The sequence below is a fragment of the Corvus moneduloides genome, chromosome 5 (genome assembly GCF_009650955.1).
Source record: "Corvus moneduloides isolate bCorMon1 chromosome 5, bCorMon1.pri, whole genome shotgun sequence".
Classification (NCBI taxonomy): domain Eukaryota; kingdom Metazoa; phylum Chordata; class Aves; order Passeriformes; family Corvidae; genus Corvus; species Corvus moneduloides.
Window position 1 is genome coordinate 43,224,028 of NC_045480.1, and position 12,516 is coordinate 43,236,543.

Consider the following 12,516-nt stretch of genomic DNA (forward strand, 5'->3'; position numbering starts at 1 on the left):
TGCTTCTAGGAAATGTTTTTAAATTCAGTCCAGTTAGAAATTTCTAAGCAGTTATAACTGGTTTTAGGCATGGCAATTGCTGTCACTCTTGATTACAAAATTCAGTGTGCCAGATTCCTGTTCTTTCTAGAGGGCAGTTGCTTATGATGCAAATCATGGCCTGCTGCTGGATAATACTCCATAATACCAGGTGATTGGCCAACACACAAAGAAATCAGTTTATAGGATTTTTTCTAAATGCCAGGTTTGACTTCCTCCACCCCCACAAAGAAACCATCTTAAAAAGGCATGCCTTTCAGGATTGGCACATGGTGGATGTTTTTGGGCTGGGAGGGACCTTAAAGATCATGCAGTTCCAACCCCCTTGCTATGGTCAGGAATACCTTCCACTAGACAAGGTTGCTCAAAGCCCCTTCCAGTCTGGACTTGAACACTTCCAGGGATGGGGCATCCACAGTTTCACTGGGCAACCTCAACCAGTGCCTCACCACTCTCAATTCTTAAATTCTTATGCAGCTTTATATAAATTAACAGCCCAGAAATTGTTCTTTGACTTCCAGAACTGTAGAGAGGGAAGATTAAACGAGTGCTCATATTAGAAAGCAGCATGTACTGTATTTAATCATCATCTGCTAAACACAATTCTTGTAGAACTCATTCTTTCCTTAGAATTCTGAAACGCTGACAGAGATTCTATTCTGGATTAGGGGAAAGTTGAATTCCTGGCAGCTGGTAATGCATTAAACATCATCAAAAATTGCCTCAAGTTAGCACATGTCTTCTTGAGGTAATTTGCTTCAATCTTTTGGCATAAAACTACCTATTATGGAAGACTTCTATTTCCATTTCCTTCTCATCAGGAGCTTTTCCAACATAACTGAGTACGAATTAATAGTGTAAAGCTTAGTCTCTGACTTCAGGACCCTCTCTCGGAAACTATCCATGGCTATTGGATCTGATTTCTATCCCAGAGTGTTTCTCAATTACAGTTTAATATACAGCTTTGTAGTGGTGTCTTGTTTCAGACTCTCAAGATAAGTGGACAGATCATTTCAGCAGCTCATTTGTCCGGGGCAGCTGGGGACTGCTGTTCCCACAGGAGCGCAGGGGCTGGTGCGTGGCGTGCGAGAGGCACTGCATTTGGCTTGCTGGCAGCTGCTGTGGAGGCAAGGCCCCAGGTTCACATCTGTGCTAGTCCTACCTTAAGGTTTGAAACCTGTGTCAAGGGCTCTAATAATTGGTAACAGTCACACGCTAAGGAAGTCACTGTTGCCAACTAGGATATGACACTGAATTGTACCCCAGGGAAATTAATCTTTTCTTAGAGGTTCAGTTACCCGTGCTGCATCACAGTGGTAGGTAATTTCGCATCCAAGTGACCCTGTATAAAATAATGCTCATGATAAGAACTAGGCACACACAGATCTTTTCTTTTTCCTTTGCATTTTACTGAAAACTTACCTGCGAATTAACACTTCTGAAGACGTTAAACCAACATATTTTAATTGAAAATACTGATTTAAAAATTATTGGATTTTTAATAGAGGAATTTGGAACACAGCAAAATTAGACTTAGCTAAACTTGTCTTAAAACTTCTTTTGTTTCTGTAGTTTGAATCCATAAATGAAAAATGGCTATTCCCCAAAAGCTGCTTGGAGGATTCTTCTGTCAGAGACTATCAGTCTTAATAGCTGACATCAGCCCTCTCAACATCCAAGATGAGTGCACAGGGAGTTTGTTTGCTTTAGTGAATTTTTTTTTCCCCACTCCACAGATCAGTATGAAAAGAGGTGAAATAATTTTCATCCTAGAAGTTTTGAAAGCTGTGAGCCTCAAGTGCTTCTCGCTACATACAACTACAAAGAAGTGGTAGATGCTGCTGGCACGTGGTTTTGAAGCTACATGAAACTGCTCCTGGCTGCTGAGGATTAGTTGTCAACCCACTTTAGATACAAAAGTTCATTTAGACTTTTCACTCCACAGCTGAATAAATAATTTTCTCTGCATAGGGTTAGTTTGTATCTTTATAGGTTTTCATTAAAATACCATCCTATTCTATTATGTGAGTAAATTCAGCATTGGAAAGTACGGTTATTTGTGATGTGTGGGGGGGAGGGATTTTCTTCTGTGTAAATAAGGTGCTGCACGCTCAAAGTTCATCAAGATCTGCTTTTCCCCTGAAAATTTTGTTTGGCAGTTTTGTTGCTCCGCATTAAAAGATGTTTGCCATTATTCTTGCATTGGTTACACGCAAACGTGCACACAAACACGCACATTTTCAGGTTTTTTCTTCAGCTTTTATTTGGCCCACATAAAGAGCACCTAAAGTTTCTGCCTCAGTAAATACCAGCAGTTGCTAACGTGTCTGAAGTTAGAGGACACTGATTTCTTTCGCAATACATCTGCATGAGGTCTGCTCAGTGCTTTTGTGTGTAAATAATGGTTATTTTTAACCTGAGCACTTGTTTAAATTGAATGGTTAAATCCTGTTTTCCTTTAGCTGTGCTTCAAGATACTACTTTCACATGTAGAAAAGATGATATTAATGTAAAAGTAATACATTTCAAGATTCTTTTTTAACACACTTGGACTATGTAAGATAACTAGCAGACAGGTTTCAGATATTAAGAACATTATGAATTGAAATGGAGCAGGGGGATCAATGTTCCTGTGAACTACCTAACTAATACTATTATTATGCAGACTATTGCAGACATAAAATGTATTAATGGTATTCTTATTCTTTCTTTCCCTTTCTATAACTGCTGTACTTGCTGTAAATTAAGGAAGTAGTGTTAATGTTCACTTTTTTAGGATAAAGTTGCAAAAATCAATAAAATGCCTAAGGAACTGTTCTACTTGGCATCAGCAGGTAGATTTCAGTGCAATTCTGATTCTTCTATCTGATTTATGAGTAGTTTATTCTGTAGCTACAACAGTAATCTAAAGCTTTCACTTTACTTTTCCAGTAAAACCCCAGAGGGTGAACCACAGTACAGATTCTTTGAGTTCTTGTGGCATATGCTGACCTTGCAGACTTGTCCAGATGCAGCTGAGTCCTCTTAAATTTCTGAATTTATAGGCATATGTGTGTGTCTGTAATTGTAAAGTTCATCACCTGTCAGGGAAGTTTTATGGGGATACTTTGAGACATGAATAGCAAATACTTAATATATGTATTTTTATTTGTATATGCACACACATCTGTATATAACCACTGGATACACTGTGATTTGGTAATTTAAGCTTTTAAACGCATAAAAAACCCCAACAAAATGAAAGAAAAACAAAAAACCCCACAAAAAACTTGTCAGTTTTTGATGTAAACTTCCTGTTCTAAAGAACTGGATGTGTTTTGGGTTTGGAAATCGGTGATTACAGTCAACGAGACGAGGCAGGATGTCGTGGGCGTTGTATCTTTTCAGTCATGGGATTTATTGTGGGAATTTCTTGTGCACGCGGTGATCATTTACTGAAAGATTTTGATAGTATTATTAAAATATTAATGCAGTGGGATTCGATGGATAAACATTGCTGAAACACACATAAGGCTGTCCAACTGTTCTGGCATGTGAGCTGCTACTTAAACTGCAGACTGCACTACAAAGCACAACCAGATGAATCTCTCCGGCACTTGAAGGGACCTGGCAGATGCTGTGGGTGTGGAACCTGGTGAGACTTCAGTCAAGTGGTGCAAAGAAATTGCTTTCCTTGAGTCCTGTTGTGAGCCATCCTTGGCTGTTGAATTACCGGGCAGACTTCTCAGATTAATAAATTAAGGTGTAAATTTTGTTACAGACCGCATTCAAATACTTAACTGCTGTCTTAACCCGAACAGAAATCCTGAAGGGTAGTCATGTCTCTGCTTTGTTTAGTCCTTGGAGTGTCTGCTCTGAGGTGGGAAAGAGCATGAAGTTGATTCAGGATTGGACTGAGGCAAGCATTAGTAGAAACTTCTCTTTTTTTCTTCTCCCTGAATAGACATTTAGCACAAGTCACATCAGGGATGTGAATGAAACTGCGAGTACTCTTAACCTTTTGAGCGTTGCAGCTGTAGCGTGCTAAGGTATGATGCAGTTAATTAATACAATGTGGCATTTGCTAAAGTCTTGAAATGCAAATTGAACAAAATACTAAAATGATTTTTACTTCTGACTGTTGAGTTTCTAATGATCTCTATGGTATCAATCGAAGGCATCAATTTTAATGCAAATTAAGCCAGTCAACTTCATGCTTCTACTCTATTTGTTGTAATGTATGCCTGTCTTACTTCCTCATTAATTGCTTCTCATAGATTTGATTTTTGTCTGTCTCATTAATGCTATGACTTGCTTGTAGCTTTGGTACATTGTTCCCTTCCAAGGCAGACTTGTCTTCATGTTTAAAAATAGTCATTACTAAGTAACTTCTGTTGCCTCAAAATTGGTACCAGTGGATGGGCCTTTTGTTGTGTGATGTTCCATCACATGTTTAAAAAATCTCTTTCGTGCCGCAGTGTTTTTCAATATGAAAAAGTTCAGTTTTCTGTGTTTTTACTATTTACAGCCATTTAAAATAGGGAGGGGTAGGCTCTTAGGACTACTAAAAGGACCTGTCTGCAGCTGGGATTGAGCCTGATTTATCTGGCAGCCAGAAGGTTTGGACTGTAGTCTCCAGAGCTGGCAAATCATTCCATAGAGCTGACATTGCTACTTGGATGGACTGTGTTAGACATTTTGGGTGTTTGAAAATCTGCAAAGCAAATATTCTGACTTTCTCAGTGCCAAAGATGTGCATTGAAATAACATATGGCAAAAACGAGCAACTTTTCCTACTACTTTGGTACTTGGCAGATTCCTTTCAATACTGTCTACATGGAAGCGTATAGATAATGAATACATAATAAATTGTATTTAAGAGCTAAAAGAAAAGAAAATCGGGTTGTTCAACTGTTTAAAGCCCCAGTTACAGCAATCACTTTTTCAGGAGAAAGGAAGACAAGAGTTCTGATGTCTTTCTGCAGTTATGAATCTCTAAAGCTGCACTGCCATGCTTTGTAACACCCTTTTACATTTTAGGTTGTAATTTCTTTTTGCTCATATTAAAAAGACTATTCTTTTTTTAGAAAAATACAAGGGTAGTAGTTAAAATTTCATTTGATCTTTTATAGTGCCCAAATTTCTAGTACCTAGCAGGGAATCACTGGTCTAGTACTGAGAATCAAAAATCAGGTTCCATGATGATTCATTTGATAATTTCTAGATTTTGACTTTTTATACTGCCATCTACCAATATTGCTGAAATTTTGAAAAAAAAAAAATACAGTTGTGGTTTGGGCGTTTTGGGTTTTTTGCGGGGGGGGGGGTTTGGTTGTTGTTTTGGTTTGGGGTTTTTTTTTTTATATTTTTAATTTTTATGGGTTGTCTTCATTTCCTTTGGGGGGATTTTTGTATGTTTTCTGGGTTTTTTTTGTTTTGTTTTGTGAGTTTTTTTGTTTGGCTAGGTATTTTTGTTCAGCTGGGTATTTTTTTTTTTTTTTAATTTTGTTGTTGCTTTTCAAGTGTTTGCCATTGTTCTGCCAAAAATGTTTTGACAGGTTTCCTTTGCTGTATGTAGAGAGGGACCTGTGTGAGCATCTGCATTTTGAATACTTACACATATTTGCTTAAGGTCTTGGACCATATTTTTAGATGTGTGAACTTTCTGCTATTCAGGAAACATACATTCTTCCTTTACAGAGCTAACAATAAACTTAATTCTGAAAGAGACGTGAGCTGGTAGTTAAATCTTAACTGATAATGTGCATGCCTCAAATGTGCTTGAAGTGATATTTAAGTGTAAGTGCACTATGTCTTCTTTGCTCTGTTGTAGCAAGGAAACTGTGGGTCTAACAGTAATGCAGTGCAAAAGTATCTAATACTTAGAATACTTCTGTCTTATTTCTCAGCATTACACTGTTTGTTATTGATACTTTTGCCTGTTTTTATATGGGTTTAAAAGTCATATTTTTTGAAACTGTTTGTGAACATCTCCATATCTGACTTTTTTTTTGATAGAGTAATTTTTTTTTTTAATGGAGGAATTTTTTTTTAATTGAGGAATTATATTTTTCCACAGATAAAACTGTGGAAAACCTGCATTTCCAATAAGTAAATCTGATTATTTTCTGTCTATTGAAGCCTGGAATCACGTGATCTTTTAGAATTGCATTTCCTGAGAAGGAATATTTGGGTGTAAAAGCCATGATTGTGTTTTACAATGTATGACGGGTATAAAACCAGTGAAATACCCAATCTTTTGTGGTAGTGATAGGTATAAGTGCATGAAATGTACTAAATATACCTGATTTCCAAAATGTCCTAGCAATAAAACTATTTAATTGGAAATTTGTAACGAAGTGTTTTCGGCTGTTGCTTCCCTAACACAAATTGGGAACTGCTGCTGATTTTCTTTGCTTTACTTAGAATGAAGTGTGGGGATGATTGAGTCAAAACTAAGATTTGATTGCAAAACTAATTAGTTGTAGCTCTCCTATGTTTTGGTTTGGGGTTTTTTATGTAGTTTTAATTTTTGAGGTTTGAAAACTACACCTTAAGTTTTTCTACCAAAAATGTGAAATTGTTAAATCAGGTATTCTAAATCTTAGCCAAAGATGCTGACAGCATCAGGTCTAGAATACCTTATCAGAAGTTAGGAGAAACTGTTAAGAGAGAATTGATTTTTAAAGCATGGATCTCAATTCTCCAAGATGATAAAAAGTGGGATGAGTTACAAGAGTTGTCTAGTTGCAGTGATACTTCAGTTCAGCCAAAGAAAACATACCAGTCTGCTTTCTTCTGTTTTGACCTGCTAACTGTTGTTCCTTACCTTGCAGAATAAGAAGGTGTGATGTGAGATTCTCAAATCTGATTCACTGTATCCTCACAGTTCACAGAAGTGCAAAGCATAGGAAAGCAGAATCTGGCAAGCAGCTGGCACGTTCTGTTAGGTTTATGGGTTTTTGTAAGATTGTCTGCCAGAAATGACCATACTCTGAAAAGATGCTCAGATAGAAGTCTCTGAACACACTTCTTGCAGAAGCAAAGTGATTGCTGGTACTTGGTGTTTTACAGAAGGTAGAATACTTTGCTATACAAGTTTGCCACAATCTCACAAAGGAAGAAAAAGAGTTTAATTAGAGATCTGCTTAAGATTTAAGACCAAAAGCTTAGGAAGAGAAATTAACATTAAGTATTTTTCTATAGTTTGAATTACTGAACTTTGGTTAGCATTGGAGAAATTGCCTTTGTGTTGTTGGTAACTTTTAGAATAAGCCACTGGTTCTGTTACATTTGAACAGATCATCTTAATTGAAAAGCCAATATGTCCTTTTGCAGATCTTTATTTTTTCCCTCTAGTGAGAAAATAAAATCTTAGGTCTTGGTTGGCAGCCACTCATTAACATACCGTAAACATATGGCTCACAGAGAATGCCACCTGGGCCATTTGTGATTGTTACCTGCTCTTTGTTAAAGATGAATAGGATTAGCTTTGCCGTAGGAATACTTGATTCCTCCATGGCGAGCACAGAGCAAAGAGCAGTGATGGGTGGGAGGAAAGGTCTGTGCAGAGGAGGATGCTGCCCAGGTGTGGTGACCTGTCAAAGTTTACCCTCTTATTATGAAGGAATTAATGTGTAAGTGGGAGAGGAAGAGAGGAGGAGGCAGCACTTGTGGTTAAATCTCCTGCAGTTATAATCTTCGTGTGTTGGTATTAGCAAAGCATTGCACGAAAAAGATGAGAACTTCAAAGTACTGAGCTTTTTGAAACTTCCTGGAAAAAAAAATGCTCAGAGCTAATTATTTTAGGTTTTAGGAGTCAGTTGTGTTCCGATTTCAGGTGTTGCTTTTCATTTTGCTTGTTTGTTTGTGGTTTTGGTTTTTCTGTTTAATGATTGCTTTTCCAATAGTGGAAAGTAATTGGTTCCATGTTCAGACTATGGATAGATTCCAAAACTAATTTTTAGAGGTTAAGTTTTAAGTTTTGTCATTAATTTTATTGGGATTTTGGCTTTTTCTTGCTTTTAACAATAGACAATATTAATATTGAAGAGTAAGCTACGACCAGGTTTATGTTTTAAGCGTCTTTTGTGTGTGCAGTTTTTGATTTGGATATATTCTAAGGTTGAGGCCAATAGGGTAAAGGTTAAAAAATTTTAAAAAAAAACAGAAAAACTGTGAACTTTCATTGTTGCAGTTCTAATTTTTTTTGGATGCGTTTTGTGTTCTATAATAAAGGGTGGATCTTGCTTTTTTTTTTTAATGCGCCCTTTTTGGATACAGTTTTATCACTCTGCTGTATGGGTTCCTGTGCTTGTTCCTGCAGCAGTTCACTTCAGCCTGTTGCCTTTTTATATTAGCATCGGAAATACCTATTCCTTTGTGTTATTGTTACAATACTAGCTTTACAGAAATTTATTTGACAAGTGGGAAAATTGTAATCATGTAACTTCATTTCCAGATCTTCAGTTCATTAGCCAACTTGGCTAAAATCTATAAAATGTACCAATTCTATTCACTTTGAAGTTTTAGTAGCATTTCTGTTGTTGTTGGCAACATTTCCACTGTTAGTATTGTGTTCCCCTGAGAGAATTTGTAGCTTGCAAGAAATCTTACTGGTATGCAGACAGTAATATCCCAGGCTTTGTATTATGCTGTGTTGTGCCATAACAGATTTATGTCTGTTTCTATTTGACATCTTAATTAGTAACTCACTGGAATCACTGTTTTCCTTTTTAAAACTCTCTGTTTTCAGTCTGCCCGTGAAAACAAAATTATTTTCTTGTTAGCAGAGGTTAATTTGAATATAAAAATTAATTTAGTTGTCCTGGAGAGATTTTTCTGCTCTTTGCTCTGGGAGAGTTTCTTTCTTTTAAAAGAAAAAAACTATTGTGGATGAGTGGAAGGTGTGATGGCAGTAATACTCTTACACCTCTAAGTGGAACAGTGTGTGTAAAACAGACTTTGATTGTATTGTATTGCAAAGAAGGCAGGATGTTGGTTCATGCATTACATTTGCCAGATACCCCATGCATCATCTGACTATTATGTCTGTCTCTGGCTTTGTGAGTTTTACTTTGGGAACTTTTAAATACACTATTCCCGAACAATTGCAGTTTGTTTCCTGGGGTTTTTTAACTATTGTTTATTTATTTATTTATTTATTTAGATATATTGCTGTGGGGATTTGAGTTATTTATAACATAAGATCAGATATAAAATGTGTGTTGATACTTAGAATGCAGCTGAGGCAGTATGTTAACACTGGCATGAGTGTGATTGTTTCTGTTTACCTTTCAGTTACTTCTAATCTGTTTTGTCTTCAGCATGACTTTTGCTACATATCCCAACAGGGAATATTTGTATGTTAAAACCAGATTTAGATCACAGTGTTAAAGTATTCTTGGAATAAAATAGGAAGTTTTCTGCCAGTTTGATATGAGAAATTTTGGATTTTGATAAAGTTGAGGAGCCAACACATGCCTGGATTGCCATTTTCCTACCAATTCTTCCCTTTGTTGCAGTTGATGGACAAATCCACAGGTATTAAGTCACCTCGCAGGAATTAAATCACCATTGCTTGTAAAGATCTTTTCTTCCCACCTGTAAAAAGTTTTCTTGATTTACAGATGAGGCAGCTATTAGTTTGGAAAACTAACTGAACAGATTCTTTCCTCATTTAGATACTAAGTGAGAGAGAAAAAGTACTTTCTGCTGCAGATATGAGTGACTGTAACTGTATTTCATCATTCTGTTGCCACTATTTGAGCTCTTGTGTTTAGACACAAATGTTGCTGAGAAGGAAGGTAGGCCAGATTTGGTAGCTTTCAAGAAATAAAGGCTGTACACAAGGCAGAGCTACTTTGTGAAACATTAGTAAATAGTGAATACTATAAAAGAAGGTTAGACAGCATTTATTTGTGCTCTTTGCTGTGTTCCCTGCTTCTTTGTTATCTGTGTGCTGCCCCTTCCATTTCAGTGGATACAAAACTGAACAATCAAAATTGGTGCTAAAATAACTCTGAAGGTGTAAACTTAATAAAAGTTTTTTATATCCATGATAAGTAAAAATACTCATGAATTCTCAGTATGAAAAATAAAACAACAGTACATTCTTAATATATGCACAGCTACAATGTATGAAATATTCAGTATATTCTGAATAAATTTATTAGAAAAGTTTGGAAATTTTTGTGGGATGATTCCATTTTCTTCGTCTCCATAAAATCGGTATACACTTAATATATATTTTTTTAGTTAAGCACAGGATACAGTGTTTTCCTGTCCAATCTTTTCCCTTTTATTTCCTCCCCCCTCCCCCTCCCCCCCTCCCCAAATATATTCATACTTTTCCTTCTGAGAAGGTAGATTTATTTTTTTTTTCTGTTTCATGAAGGGAGAACACATTTTCTGCAGCTGGGAAGAAAAATAGCTTTTCTTCCAAAATGCTTGAAAGCAGCTGTCAAACATCAGATTCTGTTTAACGTTGCTTTTTGTTTGGGCTTTGCATTAAGAGGTGGGAGCCCAGCTTTTCACTTAGCAATGCTTTTTTATTCAGCAACTGATTTGAGAACTGCTTGACGTGGTAAGAGGTAACAGTGTTATTGCATTAAGAAGTTATTAATTTTAGGCTGTCTGTTGTTTGTCTAGGTTTTTATCCCGTTTTTTGGTAAAGATGGCAGCCAACAATGCAGTGCTGAACAGACTGGAGCAGAAGGGTGCAGAGGCTGATCAAGTTATTGAGTACCTCAAGCAACAAGTTGCTCTGCTCAAGGAAAAAGCCAGTAAGGATTTACCTATCTTATGCTAAACCTACTAACCAGATGGTTAACAGTAAATGCTCATAGGAGACAATGAGAATATGTGGTGCTCAGCCTTTAAAGTGTGTTTCAAGTTCTCCAAGATAAAACTTGTAACAGTAGCACCACTTCACTGTCCTATGGTTTGTGGGGGTTTTGGTTTTGGTTTTTTTTTGTTTGTTTGTTTGTTTGTTTGTTTTTTTTTGAAGCTGCTTATTCTGATCTAGAAGAGGTATGGATGACGAAGAATTAGTGACACAAACTATGGAAATTTGATAGGACAGGATTCCATTTGAAGGGAGTAAGGGGAGTTGGAAAGAACACAAGACCGTGCATTATCCTGAGTTTGTTACTGCTTTTTCACAACTATGGCATTCTTTCAAGAGTATCATACCTTCAACTTTGATATTTTGTACTTAACTTCGCTGTATCCATGAATTGAGGTGCTGTGTATTACAAACATCATCAAGGTTTTTCTGTAGGTTTCTTGGAGTTTTTTCTTGTGATTCTGTTTAGGGGACTGAGAAGATAGTATATTGAGAGGCAACTTGATTATGTAAGTATTGTAAAAATGGCTATTTCTAACAAAGTAAATAATTCCTAAGTATTTCTGATGATACACTCCTCGAAAGTTTTCACTTACGTGCTTTTGGCTCACCATGTTTCACTTTTCTTTAAAAAGAAACCTCTGTGTGTCCAAAGTGATTGAATGCTAGTTACTGAAACCTGGTTTCTTTAATGTGTCAATTCTAGTCTTGCAGGCATCTCTCCGAGAAGAGAAGAAGCTCCGTGTAGAAAATGCTAAACTGAAGAAAGAAATTGAAGGGCTGAAACAAGAGCTGATTCAGGCTGAAATTCGAAATGGAGGTGGGGAAAAAAGTGCTGTTCTCATACAACATAGATGTAGTTAGCACAAAACTATCTTAATTCTTCTTGATTTTTACCTTTTGTATGTGATTTTATGGTACTTCCTACAAATCCTGGATTTTCCTAGGTTCCGTGCCTATGACAAGTTACTTGATTCCAACTTTTTAATGAGCTGCAGGCCTGACAGATCCATATACCAAACTTAATCAGAAGTGGAACTAGTTCTTTGTATGTTTTTGTTCAGTGCCTTTCATAATAAGCCCCGAACCTCACTGATGACAATAACTCCTTGTAATACCTTAGAAATTGCTGCATGTCTAACTCTTCTTGCTACTTTGAATATTTAATCTGGCATGACTGAAAAATTACTATGGACAAATCAAGCCATAGTGCAAAGTACAGATGGTCAGGGACTTAACTAGGAAAGCTGTGGTAATGTAAAATTAGAAACAGTATGTTCTGAATTTATGATTCTGTGCTTTAGACCAGCCTTCCATTGGACTTCTTTGTTCCTTGCACTCCTCTATGTAGTTCTATTCAGCTTGTACCATCATTATATACTTCATATTAAAAAAGAAAAAAGAAAAAACCTCCCCAAAATGGAAGTGTTTCAGATACAGGATGTTGTCTTCTAAAGTCCTCTTCTGCCCTCAACAGTTATTGCTATTTATTCCCATGCTGTCAGTATTGTAATTGTTTAAGATAGTATCTGGATGCTAGCATTCAACTGTACTGAATGTTTTACTGGTAAAACAGCACATTCAGTCTTTAAAAAGATTAACATGTTGTGAATACAGAGAATTATTTTGCTCCTTTGGGCACCAGTAAAGCC

The 12,516-nt window shown here is 36.5% G+C and overlaps 1 protein-coding gene across 1 annotated transcript in view; it reads left to right on the top strand.

The window, feature by feature from the left end:
- The window catches only part of AIMP1 (aminoacyl tRNA synthetase complex interacting multifunctional protein 1), a 32,519-nt gene that overhangs the window by 5,214 nt on the left and 14,789 nt on the right, over positions 1–12,516 (top strand). Inside the window, exons 2-3 of the mRNA XM_032109699.1 lie at positions 10,669–10,802; positions 11,571–11,684. Coding sequence (XP_031965590.1) covers positions 10,669–10,802; positions 11,571–11,684 — 248 coding nt within the window. The remainder of the gene's footprint in view (positions 1–10,668; positions 10,803–11,570; positions 11,685–12,516) is intronic.